Source organism: Notothenia coriiceps, unplaced genomic scaffold, assembly GCF_000735185.1.
Source record: "Notothenia coriiceps isolate Sejong01 unplaced genomic scaffold, NC01 NC01_scaffold00010036, whole genome shotgun sequence".
NCBI classification, from domain to species: domain Eukaryota; kingdom Metazoa; phylum Chordata; class Actinopteri; order Perciformes; family Nototheniidae; genus Notothenia; species Notothenia coriiceps.
Genome location: NW_011342737.1, coordinates 52,649 through 75,049, shown reverse-complemented (window position 1 = coordinate 75,049; position 22,401 = coordinate 52,649). Strand labels below are relative to the sequence as shown.

At 38.6% G+C, this 22,401-nt stretch overlaps 3 protein-coding genes and 1 long non-coding RNA gene across 7 annotated transcripts in view; 2 read left to right on the top strand and 2 right to left on the bottom strand.

Moving 5' to 3' along the window:
- Positions 1-777: 777 nt before the first annotated feature.
- Positions 778-9,236, bottom strand: LOC104945802 (uncharacterized). Of its 3 annotated transcripts, none has more exons than XM_010771519.1 (2): positions 8,715-9,236; positions 778-4,704 (listed from the first exon to the last, which is right to left on the bottom strand). In XM_010771519.1, the coding sequence occupies exon 2, from the start codon at positions 4,681-4,683 to the stop codon at positions 2,467-2,469; it is 2,217 nt and encodes a 738-aa protein (XP_010769821.1). In that variant the 5' UTR covers positions 4,684-4,704; positions 8,715-9,236; the 3' UTR covers positions 778-2,466. The 3 variants fall into 3 exon arrangements, with proteins under 3 accessions (XP_010769821.1, XP_010769819.1, XP_010769822.1); XM_010771517.1 differs by having other exon boundaries at positions 778-4,689; XM_010771520.1 differs by lacking the exon at positions 8,715-9,236 and adding an exon at positions 6,577-6,587 and having other exon boundaries at positions 778-4,689.
- A 119-nt stretch (positions 9,237-9,355) lies between these two features.
- Positions 9,356-12,686, top strand: LOC104945803 (charged multivesicular body protein 1b). Its single transcript, XM_010771521.1, has 8 exons — positions 9,356-9,530; positions 10,190-10,287; positions 10,384-10,530; positions 10,653-10,721; positions 10,832-10,939; positions 11,027-11,070; positions 11,267-11,339; positions 11,999-12,686. The coding sequence occupies exons 1-8, from the start codon at positions 9,515-9,517 to the stop codon at positions 12,041-12,043; spliced, it is 600 nt and encodes a 199-aa protein (XP_010769823.1). The 5' UTR covers positions 9,356-9,514; the 3' UTR covers positions 12,044-12,686.
- A 1,351-nt stretch (positions 12,687-14,037) lies between these two features.
- On the top strand, positions 14,038-18,701 carry rraga (Ras-related GTP binding A). Of its 2 annotated transcripts, none has more exons than XM_010771516.1 (10): positions 14,038-14,151; positions 14,554-14,659; positions 15,264-15,363; positions 15,459-15,525; positions 15,622-15,844; positions 16,517-16,612; positions 16,698-16,820; positions 16,906-16,997; positions 17,929-18,044; positions 18,129-18,701. In XM_010771516.1, exons 2-10 carry the CDS (start codon positions 14,633-14,635, stop codon positions 18,230-18,232), a joined length of 948 nt encoding a protein of 315 aa, XP_010769818.1. In that variant the 5' UTR covers positions 14,038-14,151; positions 14,554-14,632; the 3' UTR covers positions 18,233-18,701. The 2 variants fall into 2 exon arrangements, with proteins under 2 accessions (XP_010769818.1, XP_010769817.1); XM_010771515.1 differs by having other exon boundaries at positions 14,038-14,237.
- Positions 18,702-20,849: 2,148 nt separating this feature from the next.
- LOC104945800 (uncharacterized) overlaps positions 20,850-22,401 on the bottom strand; it is a 3,127-nt gene continuing 1,575 nt past the window's right edge. The window contains exons 2-3 of the long non-coding RNA XR_798373.1: positions 21,749-21,838; positions 20,850-21,620 (exon numbers count right to left, since the gene is read on the bottom strand). This is a non-coding gene — a long non-coding RNA (uncharacterized lncRNA). The remainder of the gene's footprint in view (positions 21,621-21,748; positions 21,839-22,401) is intronic.

The window sequence follows — 22,401 nt, the reverse complement described above, 5'->3', positions numbered from 1 at the left end:
TTCAAATTAAACATATCATTAGATGGTCTAGACTCTATACTATGCATGATTGCAGAAAAGGTAGTGGAGTTTTTTTTATTATCAGATCAGCAGTGGGATAATTAATTGTGTGAAAGTACAAATGAAGCATTATGGAACTGTAAACACCCACCTTCAAAAGACTCCAAATAGAAAGCTCTTTCAATAATTGCTTTTGAGCAAATGTCCCAAAATCATGGAGCTCAATCTTAGGATCTGGGGCAGGGGCAACAATTTATTATTTGTTCTAAGTAATTTCACGAGTCTTTGCTGTGCGTAAGAACTGGGTATTCCTTCATTGTGTCAATAAGCATCAGGAGAGAGGGAGGCTGACAAAGCATGGAGCCTTTGCATAAAGCTGTATTACACACTACTAAAAAGCTCATGCTTCAAACAGCAACAGGCTTTAACTGCATTCTTACTCGCTTGCTTTGTTTTGATGAATGCAATTCACGTTGAAATGCAATTAAAATTTAAGTGAAATGTTTTGACTGAAGGCAGCAGCTTTTTAAACTGATCTAATTAAAAGTCAACTTGTGTTGTATTTAGAGGAGAAATAAGGTTTAAAAAAAAAGAAAAGTGAATTGAAGTAATCTTGAGGATTTTCTTTTACATAAATGCCTGTTAAGTCATAATCCTTCACCAAATAAGGTAAACAAATGGTGTTACCTATGATCTCTGATATATGATGATGCTTTTTACCTTTTAACTTTCAAACCACTTAAATGAATACATTCTTATTACAGTGCTTTATTAACATCTTAGTTATCGCATGTGCATAAACAGATTAGTAATTGTTTTTAAACTGTGACAATGTAACTCAGACCACCAATAGAAGACTTTAGACAAACCTATTTTTCTCTGTATTTATTACCACAAAAACAACAATCTGAGCAGTAACATATCATAACAGGAATACTTTAACTTCTCTACATGTCAAACTGTCGTAACGATACACCCAAAATCTCCAGATAGATACATTACTTCAAAGCTACACTATACGGCACACAGTGTTTTAGACGTTTCAATATTTAATCGGGGATTCACGAGCTTGTCAGAAACACATTCATTACTCAACAACAGCTTTTGTTTTGTTGTGCATTTACATTGTGCTTCAGTCTCAGCTTGAGTGTGAACAGCACACATTTCCTTACCTGTGCTTACATGTTCTTTTCTTTGTATTGTGAAAAAATACTGAGTATATATACTGTATGCATACACAATGAACAAACACAGTGCAATAACTGCTGGCTGCATCGACTGCTTGAAAAATTCAAATGTGCCGTAACATCAGCAAGCAAAACCCTGGCAAAACATTCACTTACATCAATAAGAAAAATAAACAGTCACCAAGTAATGCACACAAAACATATATTCAGCCTGTTGACGAGGGAAAACAGAATTTGACATGCTCTCTGGATTTTAAGTAGAAAGGAAACTTGAATAGATTTGATAAACTGCATCGTCAATTAATTTTAGCAATGCAAAAGCACTAACAAACACCCCACAGTAACATGTCCCTGATTGGGAGTTTGGTTTTAATATTTTAAGTGGCTGTTGAAAATAATTAGGCTTTTCTCTGCAATGAATTTGCATAAAGAAGCTTTTAATGTTCAAAGAAAGGTAAAGACCCCCAATATTATTATCTTATCATTACGAGAGATGGAGACCAAGCACACATTTTTTCTGTCCAATTAAAAGCCTAATCTGTTTGTTTAGCTTCTCTTAACCCACTCAATCATTTCCATACAGTCATAATGGAACCAAGCCTTCAATCTCCTGTTTCCACCCTTGAAATTAGGTGTTAACATTCACAGATATATAACTTACAATATCATAAAGATATCACAGCATTTTATTTCTAATGTATTCCCTTGGTAAATTATGCTCTTTTACTCTACAGTGAATACACAGGTACAATCTGAAATTCACTCCACAGATACTGATGAGTCACAAAACCAGCTATAAAGGTGTTTTCAACCCTTAGGTTAAGGATTTATCATTATTCAAACTTTAACTAATCGATATTTTTGTTGCCAACACGTATGATGTTCTTATATGTTGAAAATGTGTATCTTTAAGCCATAGAGATTTATCACATTACAACATTCACCTCAACAATGGACGGTGAGCATAGAGCCAAAGCTGAGCTGAAACAGCAATGAACAAAGACCCTCCACTTCAATAAATCCTCTCCACGAGCTCCCTGAAATTGGGCTCTTTCTTTCCTCTTTAAAAGTGTCCATCTTGAAAGGGTGCCATGCTTCGCCTCCATACCCCTTTCAGTTCTGACCTTTTATTTCATAATCGGGAGGGGTTTCAAAGCATCAAACACGAGCACTGTGCCCTTGGTTGCCTGTTGTCGATAAAACTTCCATTTGTGCCTATGCTTGCAGAGCACCATGCTGAAAGCAGCCTCAATGCCTCTCTGTGGGCACCTCACTGTAGCTACACCAGGCCGGTCTGCACGTGCACTTGTAGCGGGTAGGGGTGGTAGACGAGGGGGGGCTGGGCCTGGGTGATGAAGTAGCTGCTGTAAATGGGCTCGGCCATGTACGGAGCCGGCTGGTAGAAGCAGGTAACGTTGGCAGTGTTGGGAATGGCGTTCTGTTCGCCCAGCACCCTGAGAGCCAGGACTGTGATCATGTTGAGGGTCTGCCTCCTCTCGTGTCCCATCAAACACACCGTGCTCTGGTCTATGACGCGCCGCAGGGTCATCAGGTAGTCATACTTGCTCGTCTCCTCGTTGCCAATAAAATGGCATTGCAGGTAGGCCTCGATCTTTCGCTGCTGGTCGCTCACGTCGGGAAAGTCAATGAAGAAGCGGGAGCACATGTATCGCTCCAAGGACTTGATCTCAGTCTCGCTGGCTGGACGGAAGTTCCTAACCAGCAGGTCGCTGTATTTCAGCAGGCCCCCTCCTCGGATCTCCTCTGGTTTGTGGGTGGCGATGAGGCGGAGGCGGAGGTGGTCCATCGCCTGGTCAAAGTCTCCATACATGCACTCCGCTTCGACAGTGATAGTAGGCTCCCCGGCTGCACCAACCCATGAACCCGCCCCGCACCGGTTCTGTACAGCTTCTGGGGTTTGATCATTGATCTGAGGCTGTCCATATGTGTGCCTTTGAGTCTCTAAATCAGGAGGCTTCCTCGAGTGTTTTGGCTTTACAGTTTGTTCCACAGTTTCATTGGAGCCAGTCCCATCCTGGAGTGTACTTACTGGACCGCATGTGGGAGCTGAAAGGGTTTGTAAAGCCTCTGACTTTGGGGTCAGAACATTTGAGCCATGAACTTGAGCGCTGTCCAGTAAAGAAGGCTTTCGCTGAAGAGGTTTGGGTATCTCCATGGGGGGAAACAGCGGAGTTGTAAGATCTGACAAATCAGTCAGTAAAGACCAATTCTCTGGCTTACTGATCAACTTCCTCGACATTTTCCTTTGTAATTTTGGAGAAGGGCAATAGTCGGGTACAATATTCTGTGATGTGCTGCAAGTTTTCTTAGCAGGAGGAGGAAAGGAAAATTCAAGAAGTGAATCTTGTGGGGAGTCGACTTTGAACTGAGTAGTTTCCACGCAATGGACTTCCTGCAGAGCTGACTTTTCTGCAGTTGGAGGAGCTTGTGACGCAGACAGGTCTTCATAACTCTGCAGATTTAAACATGCATGTGTCATCAGCGGATCCCTGGCAACCGGTAATAACGTTTCAGCGGCTAAAAGTAAAGGATAATCATTGTGAAACTGACCTTTCTCTTCTCCTTTTTCTTCACATATCTCAAACACAATTTCTTCTGCTGAATGAACGTCTTTGACCCCATCCACGTCTCCCTGCGGTAAGCTAGCGCTCGTGGAATCCAGCAACTCCTGCTGCTTTTCAACCACACGCTCAACCTTTGCACCTGGAAGCTCTTCCTCAAGCACAGGAATGGTCTTATCCTCAGATTGGTTTTCTCCATTGGAGTCTTTTTCAACATCAGGTTCAACTTCTCGAGGAACACTTGATTGCTCTTGCTTTTTCTTTTCATCCTCATTGTGTCTTTTAGACAAATTCCCAGCATTCAATGCCAACTTCCCTACTTGTTTCCTTTCTGTCTCCCAGTAAGACTCCAGCATGCGGTCTAATATGATCTGGAAGGAGTCCACGCTGAACTCGAACTGTCTTCTAAGGGAGCTGACGAAGCGGAGCCCTACGGTTTTAGATCTATTGTTCGAAAGCGAGATTAGGCTCCATCTGTCATGTTCGTTGAAAACTTTCACCATCTTTTGCACGTAGGCCTCCTTCATCGTCAGGCATGTGATCTTCCGTCTGTTAACGCCACAGGGGAGGAGGTCTCGTAGGGTGCCCAGCACTACCTCCTTTATCACCTGAAGGTCCCCCTCCCTGGGCAGCTCCACTCCAAAAATGATGTCTAAATCTCGGTAGCCGAGGCAGTTATCCCTCACCAGGACGTAGCTGGCCGTCGCGCCGTTGAGCCTTATATCTCTCACCTGGATGTCTCTTTCCACCAGCCGATCCTTAACCACACGGATGATGTCTTTCGCTCTCACCTGCAGTGTGGGGAAGTTTCCTCGTCCATGGATGGGGATAACCTCAGTCAAGACTTTATCCAGAGCTTGCATTTGCTCAAGGGTCAAGTTGTGGAACCTCTTCTCTATTGGAAACTCCATCATCCTCACCTGTGAAATAGAGGTCTGACATATGTATCACATTATAAGGAATGAGTGCCAATGAAAGATCGAGGCAGTACAACAGAGTAGACATCATATTATTTGATATACTTTTTTTTCTTAGAATAACTAAATCTAATGGACTTTTGTCTTCTGTACAATATGCCCTTTTCAAAGGAAAATGTGCACATAAAATGTATTTGTTTGGACATGTTTATCATCTTAACACCCCGTCTACATCCTTTTCCTTAATAATTTGTTTTCATTTATTTGTAAGCCTGAAAGTCTGGACTTCACTAATCTAACATTTGGTCTTTTGTTTTCCTCTGCTCCTAAGAATTTAAATGCACAATTGCAGTCAAACTAATAAGTTAACTGCACTGAGGCCTTTTGTTAGACATGATTTTACCATACTTTTTCTCTGATAGCAGTTTGTGCAAAATGCAATGTGACATTGTTTATCAGCCAGGTATGAATTATAGTCAATGTTCCAATTTATCAACAAAGGTAACAACATACTTAAAGCTGGGTTAAGCAGTATTTTATTGCATTATTTGGCAAAGATTAGATATTTTGAATTGGCTTTTATATTTCAGATTATATATCATAATATTTCATCTTGTTGTATTTCAAGTTTTCTGAGAGAAAATAGCGCATGGCTCCGGCTGCAGGATGAGATCTGTATTTTTTAATTCTGGAATGTTTTTTTTTCATTATCCATAAAGCTGGTACCACTTGAACTTCAATATTCTAAAAGGCTATAATGAAATTTTTGCATGATGACGACAAATAAATACTGACTACCCCGCCTTTAATATGTCCCGTGAAGACTGGGTTATGCTACCACCAGATGGCAAAAGCATTATAACAAATGGCAAAGTCATCTGAACGGCACAGTAATCGCTTGATCATGCTTTTAGTGATGCACTGAATCTTTTCAATTCCCCATGTTGTACTTCTCTGCTCACAAGGTCGTAACAAGCAACAGGTTGCAAAAGTAAAAGTAAAATAAACATGTTCTCTCATTTATTTCCTATTCCTAATAGACTTTAAAATGGTTGTCATAATAACAGATATTTGCTTCAAGCTATTTAGTGCAGAAAACACACTTGTAAGATGTGAAGTTTAAATAACGACCCCATGCAGTGGGAATTTTAGTTATTTTCTGATATTGATCAAATACATTCAAGTTTATGAACGTCATCAGCTGTTTGTCACGCGATTTGATGGTCACAGTAGATTCAGTGTGACTCACCTGTGTGTTATTCACTAGCTTGCAGCTGCAGGAAAATCTGGTTGATGGATCTATAATCGGCAGACAGGCTGGACTTGTGTGTGTTTTTATTGTCTGTATAAACATGTTCATCTGAGGTAGGAGTCCTGCTGAATTTAAACTTGGTATACCAAACAAGCCATATACAGCTGTGCTACACTAGACATATTGATTCTAATAAAAAGTGATGTGCTTATCCCTGCTGTTTTTAAAGTGACAACATTGTTGTTCTTCTCTGGTCCCCTCCCCAATCTGATCAATGATGACATGTATAGCCGCATGTCATCATTTCAGCGCTGGTTGTCTTGGTGGTGCCCAGCAAACAATGTGGGCTTCGTAAATAATTGGACAGCCTTCTGGGGAAAACCTGGTCTGATTAAGAGAGACGGCATTCATCCTACTTTGGAAGGTGCAAATCTCATTTCGGCAAACATTTCAGGGCATTGTGGACTTAATCCATGACAAACTGGAGTTGAGACCAGGAGGCGGAGTCGCAGTCTTACACGCTTCTCTGCGCTCTCTCCTAGGCAGTCATCCATAAGAATTCCTTGCAGCCCCTAGTTTTGCTGATATAGGCTTAGTTTGTCGGGGACATCTTACTTCTTCCTTCTCTCTGTCTTTACCTGTGTACTCTCATGTTCCGATTAACCCAGCTTCCCCAAATGTCTTTCTTTTTGGTGTCTATATACGCCGGGATCCGGAGTCATGGATGATCCTGCGGTCCTGTGTCATGGATCGCGAGTCCTGGATCTTGAGTCGGGGCTGTGGTCCTGGATCATAAGTCCTGGATGGATATCCTCGTGGATTCATCTTCCTATTATACACACATGCATTTCCAAACATTTGGACTACCTATGTTACAAATGTATTATCTTTTCAATTTACACACGGCATCTATTGCACGTCTGTCCGTCCTGGGAGAGGGCTCCCTCCTCTGTTGCTCTCCCTGAGGTTTCTCTCATTTTCCCCTTTAAACTGTGGGTTTTCTCTGGAAGTTTTTCCTTGTACGATGTGAGGCTCTAAGGACAGAGGGTGTCGTATTGTCATACTGATATTCTGTACAAACTGTGAAGTCCACTGAGACAAATGTAACATTTGTGATATTGGGCTATATAAATAAACATTGATTGATTGATTGATTGATTGATTGTATTTGTTAAAGAGAAAAGGGTCTTTATAATTGTATGCTGACTCACTGATGAGGCAAATGTTTTAGTGTATTGCTAGTAGGCTATAAACGACCTTCACACTCTAACGTTTTTATGACAACATAGGGATCATTTAAGGATCCACAGGGTGTTTTGAAAGATAAAAGATCTCATCCTGTCTATATTGCGTTCAATCAAATAAAATGAACGTGATATTTAAAGCTTTTAATCATGTACTTTCAGATTTGTTTTGTGCATTTTATTTAAAGGTGAAGGAAATTAAGTGTGGACATTTCTTCTTATTTATTTTTTTAATTGCGTCAATTACATATTTGCCATTTATTGGGTTATTCCGTTATTGCTACACTCTAGCAAATCCAATTCTGGTCAAATATATATGACCTTTATTGTTTGGGAAAAGGTAGGTGAATCCTGCTATTTTAGAAAGCTTGACAGAAAACTTGAAAATGCACTTTGAGGTCATCTGATCTATGTTGCTCTTATGACACCTAGGATTTTATTTAACTCACTTATATTGTGTTAAGATTATTAAATTACAGATGTGAATTATGCATTTCAAAAAGCTTGTTAGATATCACTACTTGAATTGGTACCAAGTATGTGCCAATTGTAATGTATTGTATATGATTAAAAATGATAATTGACCATATACTCAACTTAAATAAACTCTAATGTTATTTTTTTATAATTATAGTATTTTTCTTACATTATTTGAATTTGTGTACTTCTTATTTATTGTTTTTAATCATGATAATGATATGCTATTAGATCAATTAAATTAATGTAGTTTAATACTAACAAAAAAATCTGTTTATCTCAGTGAAAAATAGCTAACCCTGTTGAATATAATTTGTACAGTTTTCAAGCTGTCCTGGTCAAATCATCTGATGTACTTTAAACAGCACTGGATCACCTGCTGAGTGCAGAGTGTGTGACACTACAGCCTGTTTTAGTATCATGAGTGTAAAGGTGTCAGACAGTAGCTCGGGGCACAAACAAGGCCCACAGCAGCATCTAGTGAATCTGGGGGGTTACATCAGCTCGGTCCTGCAGCAGCACTGCTGCTCCTATGCCACTTGGCTTCTTTTTAGATAAGAATATATGAGTCATACAGCTCTGAATGAAGCATCACTGCCTGGCTCTCCTGGGTTAGGCTATTTCCCTGTGCGCAATAAAGAAACGACACAAAATGCACCACTTGACAAACAGGGAGGACATTCACTAAATATATAGAAGTCTGGAGGGTGGAATAAAGCATATTATATAGTATATTATTTAGCTTAAATACATTGTCGTGATCTGGAGGTATAGGCCTTTACTTTGGTGGACATTTTAACAATATTTTGCACTGGCCACTTTTGTTTTTTGGTATTTAAACTCGAAATGTATCAATGACTATTTAGTTCAAAATGAGCCCTTCGTCACTATTTAGTGGTGCATTAATATTTGTTGCAATATGGACACAGGTCACAAGTTGGCATTCAGCTTAAGCAACTGCACAGGCTAATATTTAACAAAATAACAACAACGTTAACTGCGTTTCACCAGGATTAGACAACAATACAACAGCTGCACAACACTTAAAAACTCACCTGTTTCGTTGCCAAATTAAAATAGAAAGTAAAGCCAGAGTAGCAATAGAAGGAAAACACAGAGATATCCAACAGGTTTATCCGACCCTCTGAAAGGTTGCTGCTGAAGTTAACACGGACAGTTTCCTCTCAGCGCACCGCTGTTTCCATGGCAATCAGGCGTCACGAAATGTACGGTAAAGCACGACGCTCGGTCTCAAGTGACAGCCACTTAAGTTTCAAGCAAACGAGGTATCATAGGGCCGCCTAAAAGCATATTAACTGTTTGCTAAACTTTTATTGGTGCAGCAACAACGAGGTGTCAAGCTGAACTACCGGCGTGCCTCCGCACTGCTGAGCTGTTGCGGGGTGAACATCACATCAGACGGGGGTGAGTCATCCTCTCTCCGTGATCAACACCATACATCTAATCATCAATCAACCGCTTCACCACCCACTCCTCCGCCGGTACAAGGCAACAGCCAGGTACTTTTATCCGATTGTAAACAAAACCTTCAATAAAACCTGAATTAAAACACGGAGAATATGGTATTTTAATGTTAAAATGTAAGGTGTTTTTCTTTTTTCATTCACGTTTTGAGAGGAGGCGGGGACAGCTCTCCCGTGACGTCGTATGGAATACCATGACCACGTGACGCTGACGTCATTCATATTTTGGTAAGACATCAGGAAGTGCAAAAGAAGGCAAGACCGATAGCAGAAAGGCTTAAGTTTCAGTGCCTAGTTTTGCTTTGTTTAGCTTGTTTTTTTGGACACAGTCCTTAAGGTCTTATTGCTGGTTCGCTAAGAATCGAGTCAAGATGTCGAAATTGGAAAGTATCCTTTTAAAACAGCGATGAGGAGGGGACGTAAGACTGGTGTAACGTCAAAATAGAGAACGAACATAACAACATGACGGTGAGATATATGCGGGACAGACATCTGAAACATGGTTTGTCCTGTTAGATATTCGCCAAATACACAAAGGCTGCCATAGTGAATAACCTTACCATTTCCTAGTACGTTTCAGGCGTGGTAAGTAGGACACAACTGGATTGAAGGCCTCGGAAGCTCCATTGCTAACGGTTGGAAATACACAACCGACTATTGGTGGTTCACAATTTAGGTCAGGGTATTTTTAATACTCAAAATAATAAAAACAGATAACTCTGTACGCGCCTATGTCTTATTGTTGTACCTGTTCTATCAGAAAGTATTGTTTTAACCGTCTCTTATTTAGCATTGAACATACATCAAATAAATAGCAAACGTAGTTACATAACCTGTACTTGAGAGAATAATTGTGCTAAATGCTTTAATGTTCAATGTCAGACACAATTCTAAATACTTTTTTTATGTTGAGGAAATAGAGTAGAGATATATATAGATAGATGAATAGGCCAGATTTGTTTGTCCAGACCTCCCACTGTGAGGCCTAGCTAAGGTTGTTTGTTGTGTTTGTTTGGGTTGTGTTCTTCTTTAACCTCCGATCACAGAACAGCTCTTCAATTTGAAGTTTGCTGCTAAACAACTCCAAAGCAGTTCAAAGAAATGTGACAAAGAGGAAAAAACAGAGAAGCTTAAGGTTAAGAAAGTAAGTTGAACTTCATCAAGATAGTACATTATGAAACCCTCCCAGCTGGTGTTGACTGTAGATATAACTGAACCGACCTATTCGTGTGTCGTCTAGGCTATCCAGAAGGGAAATATGGAAGTGGCGAGGATCCACGCAGAAAACGCCATCAGACAGAAGAACCAGTCTCTGAACTTCCTGAGGATGAGCGCGCGGGTAGATGCGGTGGCAGCGAGGGTCCAAACTGCAGTCACAATGAACCAGGTATATTGAATACTTGGTCACTAAATCTTGCTAAATGACCTAAAAGTCGGTTGAATTTTGGAATTTCCGACTTAAGAAAGCTTGTTTGTTGTCGTTTTAGTGAAGGTGGTTTTTTTTCTCAGGTCACAAATTCTATGGCTGGAGTGGTGAAAAGCATGGATTCTGCTCTGAGATCTATGAATCTGGAAAAGGTAAGGTATATTACAGATAAAATAATTGTATCCACTTTAGCAAAAACAATTCAATTGTAATTATAGTTGGTAACAAATTCCTCTCGGTTAAAAAAAAATATCTACTTCAGATTTCATCTCTCATGGACAAATTTGAGCACCAGTTTGAAACTTTGGATGTTCAGACCGCCCATATGGAAGACGCCATGAGTAGCACAACAACACTCACAACTCCACAGGTACATTTTAATGCCCTCCTCGTATATCATTTGTTCTTTGTGTGTAAAGACAAACTCATTCACTGCTAATCTAATGTGTGTTTTCAGAATCAAGTGGAGGGGTTGATGCATCAACTGGCTGATGAAGCAGGGTAAGCTTTCATTCTGTGTCTCAACATTCTTTGTGAAATGATGTTAAATAACATAAATAGATGTATGATATGCATTCTTAGAGTACTGGAAGCTTAAATAGTGAAATGTTGTCGTCTGTTGTATTCTGTATTATATGAGCATTGTGTTTGTTATTTGAAAATAAGATTTGAATGTTGGTTTATTCATCATGTTTAGATTGGACCTGAACATGGAGCTCCCTCAGGGACAGACAGGATCCGTGGGTTCCAGCGTGGCCTCTGCAGAACAGGTAAACATGTGTTTTATAACATTTTATATCTGGGACGAATAAACTGAACTATACTTAAAAAAATTAAACTTAAGCCAGGCTGTTTGAATTTTTAACCAACTTTAAGCCACATTTGATTGATACATTTTTGTGTCTTAACCATTTTCAACCAAAAGCGAAAGAAAGATTTGAGTCATCGCACGTGTAGATCCTATGTTTTTTAGAGAAATAAGCGTAGCAAAATTAAGCAGTAGATCTGCTCGCAGCCACTTCGGGGCGTCCATTGTCCGCCAAACGGCATTGAAGGAACAGTGTTTTTTGATGGTAAGCTTCTTTTAGTCATTTTAATCATCGGGTCAGCTTGTTTTGGAGGGGAGGATACCTCATCAAATGTTGTTGCTCTCGTTAAAAACCTCCTTAACGATGAACCATGAAGCGATACACACTGGGACAAAGTGAGTGCAATGACAGTAGTGGTGATGAAGGCAACCATTTCCATTATGCCACGCTACTTGACGATGCCACCAAACTCCAGCGCCCAAATCTCTGCCAATGATACTTTCTATTTGTCCATAAATACTTAAAAAATGCAGTATTTGCAAAGACTTAAACAGAATGGGTTCTCCAAACTACGCTTTTCTTCCTCTCTAATGTCTGTCTTTGCTCTCTCTTGTTCAAAGGACGAACTTTCTCAAAGGCTCGCCAAACTCCGCGATCAAATGTGAAGAGCGACTGTTCCAGAAAACTACCTGAATATTTCACCCAAAAACCTTTTTACTTCCATCGTTCATATTCTCCTTCTTCATCTCTTGTGTCTCTGTCGAGGAGCTACTGCATCATTTTTTCTTTCCTCACATAATGACTCTTGTTGACTGTGTTAATAATAACCTTTGGCCTCTGTAGACTCAGAGGTGCTAGATTTGGAAAATGTATACATTTCTTAAATATATTATTTTCCAAAAAGTAAGATCTAATGTGGCTTTATTGTTTAACATGTATACTCAAGAACGACTTACATTTTTCAATTATAGAGCGTGACAGTCGTTACCCTGTATTTATTGGCATATTTCATATACTTTTGGTGCATAAGCTGAAGGTTTGGGGTTATACAATTCAACTTGTTGTTAATAAGCGCATGATTGCGGAACCGTATAAGCATTTTTCTCTTCGTGTGAAAGACCTTCTTGCTTACTGGTGAACTGAATTCTTTAGATTTGTTGAGATTTAATTCTGAGGATTATATTTTAGAAGATATTGGATGAAAAACCTGTGTTGGTGAACTTCAGTATTTTCACTGATCATTTGGTAAGCGGGTACAGTTTGGATATTATATACAGTTAGCAACAATAAAGTTTTATAGTACTTTTATCTTTTTGCCGTTTGAATACATTGATTTACCAATTCTATTCATTGCATTTACTTTACCAATATATCTATTGTGAAGGGTCAATATTGAAATCGAACTGCTAAACTATATGCTTTATATAATTGGCAAAAATTGTAGTGTGCTTTTCTGATGAAATATTAGCTCGACAACTATCGCGGGGTGAAATGCAAACAAATGGTGTAGTTTCAACATTACGTACAGTAGGTGCCAATATTTGTAGACAAACGCATGCCTAATCTAACTAATGAATATTCTTAGTGTACATCCAATACTAATCATTAAAAATATATATTTTGAGATATTCAGTGCAAAAAAAGACATTGGTGCATAATATGAATATGTAATATAATCATATACAAGATGATAACAAGTCTCAGGTGTGAGAAAAGTGGCTCTCATGATTTATGCGTATATTTTTGGCCATCGCCCCTCAACCAAAAGGAGACAAGTGGTCCAAATGAGCTGCTCTCTGTGTTTGCCCTCTGTCTGCTGTCGCCGTGTCCCTCTTGGTAATCAAAGTTCTCCTCAAGGGGAAGTCCTTCAAGCCATTTAAAACAAACTTCTGCTCCACTGCATGCAGATGAAGAAATGATCCTACACTGTGATTACAAATGAACTGTACAACTCAATTTCGCTGTAAACTTGAATCTATGTTCAGTAAGATACTGATATTATGTTATTTGCGTGTGTTGTAACTATGGCATCGAGTGCATGAATACAAAAAATGAAATTAGTTAAGGAGAGGATAAACAAGATAAAATATATAATAAATACAACAAGGAACATAGCTATATAGGCAGTATACACCTTTCACTTATACAGAAATATTCATGATGAATGAATACACCCCAAATGTGTAATAAACTCATGTTGTCTAGCAATGAACTTAAAAAACAAAAAAAATATTCATAAAATATAATATTTAAGAAATTTATAAATTAATTGCAGACTTTTAAGGGGTTTAAGTGTATTGTATGTTTGTGTGTCAGATGTAGTGAGAACCGAGAATACTAGTGCGCATGTGCAGCAAGGCTGTATGCTTTAACCATGGACTGTTTATAATGATATACCAGTGTACAGTATTGCCCTCTAGTGGGCACTGTGAGGAACTGCAACACAACTCGTGTATAATTAGAGTTAATATCTGTCTATTTATTAGTATCGCTGTTTTAACGGCGTTGGTGTGGTTCTACAAATAATGAGTTTTTTTCACAGGTTTCTATCCGGGAAATCATCTGTCGATTGTTCACATGTTATTTAAATACAATACAGTATAAGGATAATTTACAATAATATCAATGTGGTTGAGTGTGTGTGCCCCTCCTTTTTGGAGAAAACAGATTTGGAAATGGACCAAAGACCTCTGGGCAGAAAGCGTATCATCATGTGACTCTGGCGTAAACAGGAAGCAGCTGATCTGCCTTCACTGCCTTCTTCTAGTACCAAGTAATGTATACAACTATACTCCTGATCTCAAATACTAAGTCATCTGCAATAGATTGTGTTTTAACTAAACGTTCTACCCTGTCGTGGTAAGTAGACTTTACACTTACGTGCTTAACTTAGCTAGCTAGCTGTTTAGCTCGGGTAACCAAACTCCAATTTAACTGGACTGTGTGTCGTGCTAGCTAACTTAGCATTAGCTTAAGTGTTTTTCCGGAACAGAGAAAATTGTTTTAAGTCTGTTAACTGTTTATACATAATTGTGTGTGTATTAAGCTCATGACTGGTGACACGTGTTCGTTATGTAAGCCTTTAAACGTGTCCTCTGTACTTTTATTGGTGTTCTGCTTCAGTAGAGCTGACATTAGGTGACAGCTAAGTGAAACATTTTTGTGTTTTCTGCAGCTACAGGAGATCTGCTGCAGTCTCTTAAGTCACCAGACTTAAAGCCCAGATAAATACTCTACTCTGCCTGGTGAGAGGGATGTCAAGCACAGCCATGAAGAAAAAGGTGAAGCAGGGGCTCATCGGTGACTTTGTTGTATCAAAAATAGTGGTGGAATACACAAGTGCAATATTGAGTAGTACTTGTTTACAATAGGTTATGCTGATACTTGTTTACAGTAGTACAATGATTGCCATAAAATAGCCCTAAAAGCTGTAGCAATAGCTAACATAATGGAAAATGCACATATTGCTATGTAATATTTGTAACCTTAGTAAACATTAAGTCAAAGTATATAATTTAGTTTAAATAATATACAGGTTTTTGGGTGTCCAAAATGTCATATACTGATAACATATGAGTCACAAATGAACAGTTAAAATAATATGATGCACTGACATCTATATGTGATACAGGTTATTGCCACAATTATAACATAATATAAAATGACACTGACTGGGGTAATTCTGCTGCAACATGAGTACTTTCACTTTTGCACAGAATACTTAACTTATTTTGACAAAGGTTTTTTTACATTGTGATACTACAAGTTCTACATTTATTAAAGTGACATGTCTGGATATTCTACCTCTGGTCATTCGCCTATAAGAGGATAGAAAAGGATTTCATTTCAGTGATCTGATCAAATCGGTTGCATTTGTGCTTTCAGGTGTTACTGATGGGGAAAAGTGGTTCCGGGAAGACGAGTATGAGATCCATCATATTTGCAAATTACATAGCTCGAGATACACGCCGCCTCGGAGCTACAAGTAAGTGTACTTTGAAGAAAGGCGACAGCTGAAATAAGTTAAATGTTTTTTTGATCTAATTTATTAAACAATTTTTTCTCCCTCTGTGAATATAGTTGACGTGGAGCACTCCCATGTACGGTTTCTTGGCAATCTGGTTTTGAACCTTTGGGACTGTGGAGGGTAAAGAACCTTTGTGAATTATTTGCCCTCTTTTAGACCAGTTTCAACTCTTTAAAGTGTTTTCCCTGATCTGAAACCCTCTGTGAATCCCAACAGACAGGACACATTCATGGAGAACTACTTCACCAGCCAGAGGGACAACATCTTCAGAAATGTAGAGGTGCTTATTTATGTTTTCGACGTGGAGAGCCGTGAGCTGGAGAAAGACATGCACTACTACCAGTCGTGTCTGGAAGCCATCCTGCAAAACTCCCCCGACGCTAAAGTGTTCTGCCTCGTCCACAAAATGGATCTGGTGCAGGAGGACCAGAGAGATCTGGTAAGCTTACTGATTTAGATGTATTATAATACTGGTGTAAACATGTTTGTTGTCTCACACAGAAGCAAGTAAACATGACGGTGAGTGGTAGAAAATGAAAGTAAGGTGACGATAAACTATTTTATAATATATATATTTTTTACCCTATCCTTAATAACACAATAAAATCATTACTTTGACATTATCAGCCAGCCTCTTACAAAAAAGGGAATATACATGTACTTTGTTAAATTGTATATCATTTTGCTAACATCTCAACATTTACGTCATATTATTATGTTTAGAATACGCAGAACCATTTAAGATAAAACATCAGCAGGCTACCCGTAATCTTGGTCATCTCTTTAGTTAGTATCGGTAATATTACAATGTATTGCCCTATTCTACCTAAAAAGAAATATAAAAATGATCATGGTTTGATTATTTTGAAGATATTTACCAAACAAATTATTAACTCTGTAAAATACAATTTGTAGGCTGGGAAAGGTAAAATCATATGATGTTGAGATTTCAATACATTTAAGTTTAGACCTAATAAACAATGTCTCTTTCTTTAAATGATTATAATCATGCTTTATAGGAATACTTAAAGAAAATAAAAATGTTGTTAATTCACAATAAATCTTATTGCTTCCATACCATTTATGATACTGACTATCTAGCTGTTTACAGATCTTTAAGGAGCGTGAAGAAGACCTGAAGAGGCTGTCCAGACCTCTGGCCTGCACGTGCTTCAGGACATCAATCTGGGACGAAACCCTGTATAAGGTTCCGACACTTGACCAGTTGTATGTTCACATGTCATGTAGTAAAGTTGACACTGTAAGAAAACTATTTTGAAATGTCTCCGCAGGCCTGGTCCAGCATTGTATACCAGCTCATCCCCAATGTCCAGCAGCTGGAGACAAACCTGAGAAACTTTGCGCAGATCATAGAAGCTGATGAAGTGCTTCTGTTTGAGAGAGCCACCTTCCTGGTGAGAGCAACTGTTCCTCTGGCACGACCCGGCAGAACATCTGGAAGTAGTTATGAAACTTTATATTTTTATGTTTTAAATGCAGGTGATCTCCCACTACCAGTGCAAAGAGCAGCGCGATGTCCACCGGTTCGAGAAGATCAGTAACATTATCAAACAGTTCAAACTCAGCTGTAGGTAAGTGCACTCTGCGGGAACATCAACGTCACACCGCGTTCCTGTCAGAGGTGGGAAGTAGTGGAGTACAAATACTTTGTTACTGTACTTAAGTACATTTTTCAGGTATCAGAACCACTACTTATTTATCTGACGACTTTTTACTTTTACTTCTATTTTTAACACAAATACCTGTACTTTCTATTTCTTACATTTCTAAAAGAGGCTTGTTACTTTAGTTTTAATCTACGTTTGGTGGCGTGATCATTATTATTTAGTCATTGCGTGCCTATTGATTTTAACAAGATCTGTGTATCCATCATTTCCTGGTCTTCTCTAAACAAGAACGACCAATGAAAACGTTGTCATGTTGCCGTTGTTCAGCATGGAAACATTCATTAGCTAACAATTACATTATTGTTCTATTAATATAAAAGGGAGGTCAGTTACTCTTTCAAAAAGATGGTAGTTATGGGTACTTTTTACTTAAGTACATTTCGAAGCCCATACTTCTTTACTTTTACTTGAGTAAAGTTTAGTCAGTATTTTTAAACACCAGTATCTGTACTTCTATTTGAGTAAAGGATGTGTGTACTTTTGCCATCTCTGGGTCCTGTTTGAAAAATATCACTCGTCACCGGCTTCAATATCAGGATACATGTATTTATTATCCTTGCAAGAATGGAAGTAGTCATCACATAAAGAGCATATGGTACAACTAGTTCCTTAACAGTGTCCTTCACATGCTTTATACACAAGAGAGGGTGTTCCAGAGTCACAAGATGGAGGAATACCGGTTCAAAGCAGTATACAATGTTTAGTTTAGATTAGCTAAGACCCACGTCAGAAATGATCATGCTTGTCATGTGTCTATCTCCATAGAGGCTGAATCATCATGTTAATCGCTGTTACATAGCTATCATATGCCTAAATCTCTTTTTTGTTTTTCTAGTAAACTTGCAGCCTGTTTCCAAAGCATGGAAGTGAGGAACTCCAACTTTGCGGCATTCATTGACGTCTTCACCTCCAACACATATGTCATGGTCATCATGTCCGACCCCTCCATTCGTAAGTAGTGACGATAAAGACCGAATGTGCAGTGGAGACACCCAATTAGCATGATATTAATCCATGTTTCCATTTTTTCCCCAGCATCTGCAGCCACTCTCATCAATATCCGTAATGCTAGGAAACATTTTGAGAAGTTGGAGCGGGTGGATGGACCCAAGCACAGCCTGCACATGCGGATGCGCTAACCGGTGTGTTTTGTCCCGGTGGATACTCTCAGCCAATCAGTCGTCAGAAAGACCGCAACGCGCCGTGTGCCGTCTTCTAGCGCCGAAACACACGAGCAGCCCTGCACTGTTTCCTCTATATCTTCACATTCAATCACCATGATTACTGGAGAAATCATGTTTTATTTTTTGGCCTAATTTCTTAAGTGATAAGTATTCTGTTGGATATAATTGCCCTAACCCAACGCATTAAAATAAAAGGAATTTTTTTTGTTTTTTTTTTTAAAGGGGGGGAGGGCGGGGGCTACCTTTGCTGGCACACTTTGCTGGCACACTTTGTCTTATCATGCAGTAGATTGATTCACTCATTCAGGTGAATCCCAGTGATCGGGAGATGTTATCTCCAAATGCTCATGTTTAATTTTCAAATGCAGTTTGTAAGCTGTTACACTTTGGAAGTACAAACAATATAGTTATATACTGAAACAAATCCTAAGTGCTGTGTTTGTCTGCTTTTACATTTTGATAAACATTTTCATCAATGGAATGCAATTCAACAATGGTACATGGGTGATGAGCAGATGTACACATGGTAGTTTACTTTACACAATCAGTTCATTTAACAATGTGACAAACAGCTGAGTTAAACTTTAATGGAGAATGAATTTTGATATCCTTTGTTGGCTTGATTAGAACATGCTTATGAATTAGAAAAAGGCATCACTTGCTTCCTACTTGTCCGGCGTTGTAAAACAAATTTGCACTGATTGAGAGTCATAGTGTGACATTATAAGGAAGCTATTGGAGAAATCCAGGAGTTACATAAATGATATCGTAAAAATCATAATGAACAGAAGGTGGAATCAAATCTAATAAAAGAGATGCTTCCTACCTTCCAGTGTAGTTATACAATTGTGGATTGATCTGGAGTCACTTGGTAACATTACATGGAAGCTATTAAACGGAACAATAAATAAAGTTTTCATTACAATATTTATATAAAATTGAAAAAGCACTAAAGTCAGGTAAAATATTCCAATGGAAATAATAAAAATTCATGTTTGACTGCAGTTCTGATAATAAGAAGCTGATAGATTGACAAAATACATTTTCTTTAAGTTTCAGTTTGTTATAACCCTCTGGAGTCTAAGGGTATTTTCTCAATTTTTAGATGTTTTCTTAAATCACCTTTTAAATGTATTTCTTCTAACATAGCACCCCATGTGTTACATATCAAAATGTTCACAACAATCTCTGGTATAGCTATATATGCAAATTACTCACCTTAGAGCACTGTTTGATGAGATAAGTAGCTCAAAAACTTAAAATTTGACATCCGATTTTCGGGAAATCTTTAAAACTTGTGAAAACACAAATTTACTCATGTGATCGAATTGTTTTGGTGTTTTAGATTTGGTTACCAAATTCTTAGGATCACAAAAGCAGTGAAATATTTGAATTACACTGTATATAAATGTGTTATTCATGTCTAAAATGAAAAACGATTCAATTCGAATTTTGAGTAAAATAGGTGTTTATCACTCTACTTTCACCACAGAAGGGACTGAGATACATTAGGACTGAATAATGAATTCATATTACATACCAAGGTTCATGTGATGTGTACAAATACAAATTGACCATTCAAACTTTTTTTTTCAACCAACAATTTATTATAAATATGTTTTTTTCAACCAACTATTTATATAAATATAAGAAACTGGAAAATGTCACTATTTACAATATTGAACATCAGAACTTTCAACCAACTATCAAGGGCACCGGACCACGCCCCTTTTCATCGGAAGTGCTACTTCCGATATAGCTGTATCTTCTAAACCGTTTGAGCTACAGATTTTCTGAGGTGCTCAAAATGTTCAGAATGGCCATATCTAGGGGGAGGGGGTATTAGAAATTTCTAATTTGATATTTCACGAGAACATTCGGTCCACTTATTACCATACAACTACCCAAGTACTGGAAATTGAGTTATCCTCTCATGAATTATGTGCATACATGCCTATCTTAACTTAGGTCTTCTACTAATTAATATAACCATTGAATTATAAACTAACAAGACTGCTTTTGAGGCCCTCAAAATGTTCATATTTTACTAGAAATGGCTAAAAACCGTTAATAGGTCAACTTACATACAACTACCTATACACACTGGAATGGCCATTATATTTATTAATTTAAAATTTCTGGACTTAGAGCAAAGTTAGAACATTTGTGTCATGTAGAGAGCTTAAATAAATAACCCAACAGCCAACAATACTTATTTAACACCACATTAGTACTGTTTATGTGTCACGTAAACCAGGGTGAGGAACATGAAGAGTAAGACAACAGAGTCCAGGTCCCCGTATGAGGATGATGAGCAGTGCTCATTCAGTGATAGGTTTTTTACAACAATCACCTCCCTTGCATTTGCAGTACTTGCAACACTTGATCCCAGCTACCCTGCAGGGACACCCATTCAGCTCCTGCGCCAGCTCAGTTGCAACCTGTTGGACAGGTGAAACTCGCAGGGACTCTACCAAGGCCTCTATAGAACTGTTGGTACAAAGTACCATCTGGGATATTCGTTTGTTACTTGGGTATGTAAAACAGACGGCGTCTCCACACATCTCGATGATCAGCTGCTTTACAGTTCTGTTTGACACTATTCCAGCTGAACCTTCATTTAGCCTGTCTCTGATGGAAGTCAGACTGTGTGCTGACCTACTAAAGTCAATCCAAAGGGCTAAAAATCTAGCCTTGAAGGAGTTGTCTCCGGCTGTTACCGACTCCTCCTTTTCGAGGTTTTTCAGTATTTCATCAATTTTAGCATGATATTTATTGAAATAGACTTTACAACATTGGTCGTGATATCGGATATCAGCCGCAAAAACATCATCTAGCTCACACATTGCCGCTGTTTCAGTGTACACATGGTCCTTGAACAACATGGCCGCATTTAGTAGTTTTTGGGCCATGGGCCTTTCACAGATTCTGAACAATGTGTGTATTTTCTTCTGTTTAAATGTCTTGCAATCCGAACCACAAAAGATACAGACATTTGTAGTTACACTGGACTTAAATCGCTTGCTGTGTCGCTCAGATGTATCATTAATAGTGGTTGGGTTATGCTGTCAGTCTTAGCCATATCCCTTTGAAAACTTCTGTAGCAAGATGAGGTGTGGTAATTCATGATACCCTGCTCTTGCACGGTCAGTTGAAGAACCCTAGCAGCTCGAGTGTCATTACTCTCTGTTTGTTTGGCAAGCGAAACAATATAACCCGTGCCGATTTCACCACTAGAGAGGTACTCAGATCGGTTCTTCTTCTGGCATAGGATGCACTCCTCGAGATCGATCGGCTTGATTGGCTTAGGTTTAGCAGAAGGAGCAGCGAGCGGTACCACATCCTGAAAATAAAAGAAACATGTTTAAAATTATCGATGGCATGGGTTATCAGTATCACCATACAATATACTACTTGGCATACCCACAGAAAGAAGAGGTAGGTAAATAAAAAAATTAAAGCTTGTCTTACCATTTCACTGTACTTCAGTGAGATATTATCTCTGTTAAACTGGATGGATAAGTCTTTCTCTCGTACTCTCTCCAGCTGTTAGCACTGGTGCTATGAATAAACAAAAAGCAGTTAGTTTTATATAAAATTCAATGGTTATATTAATTAGTAGAAGACCTAAGTTAAGATAGGCATGTATGCACATAATTCATGAGAGGATAACTCAATTTCCAGTACTTGGGTAGTTGTATGGTAATAAGTGGACCGAATGTTCTCGGGAATACCCCCTCCCCCTAGATATTGCCATTCTGAACATTTTGAGCACCTCAGAAAATATGTAGCTCAAACGGTTTAGAAGATACAGCTATATCGGAAGTAGCACTTCCGATGAAAAGGGGCGTGGTCTTTAAAAAAAGGGCGTGGTCATTTTGGGGCTTTTCGTCCCGGATAGAGATTTTGGCACACATCCCAAGTTGTTCAGTGGGGTCATATTAGTCTAGAACAGTTGAGATATTCTCTCCTAAATTAAGTGCATACATATCTAACCCAGGTCCTCTACTATTGGGGATTTTATTCGAGCACCGCGACCAACACCCAATCACATGAATGTCCCGCCCCCGGCATACAAAGCAAAAAACCCCGGTGATTTTATGCGAGCAATATATATATATATA

Excerpts from the sequence above, each read along its gene's own strand:
- LOC104945802 (XM_010771519.1), bottom strand. The coding sequence starts at position 4,683 with ATGATGGAGTTTCCAATAGAGAAGAGGTTCCACAACTTGACCCTTGAG.
- LOC104945803 (XM_010771521.1), top strand. Across the intron at positions 10,722-10,831 it reads GATCTATGAATCTGGAAAAG|ATTTCATCTCTCATGGACAA; the intron begins GTAAGGTATATT and ends TATCTACTTCAG. Across the intron at positions 10,940-11,026 it reads CAACACTCACAACTCCACAG|AATCAAGTGGAGGGGTTGAT; the intron begins GTACATTTTAAT and ends GTGTGTTTTCAG.
- rraga (XM_010771516.1), top strand. The coding sequence starts at position 14,633 with ATGTCAAGCACAGCCATGAAGAAAAAG. Across the intron at positions 16,821-16,905 it reads TTGAGAGAGCCACCTTCCTG|GTGATCTCCCACTACCAGTG; the intron begins GTGAGAGCAACT and ends TTTTAAATGCAG. Across the intron at positions 16,998-17,928 it reads CAGTTCAAACTCAGCTGTAG|TAAACTTGCAGCCTGTTTCC; the intron begins GTAAGTGCACTC and ends TTGTTTTTCTAG.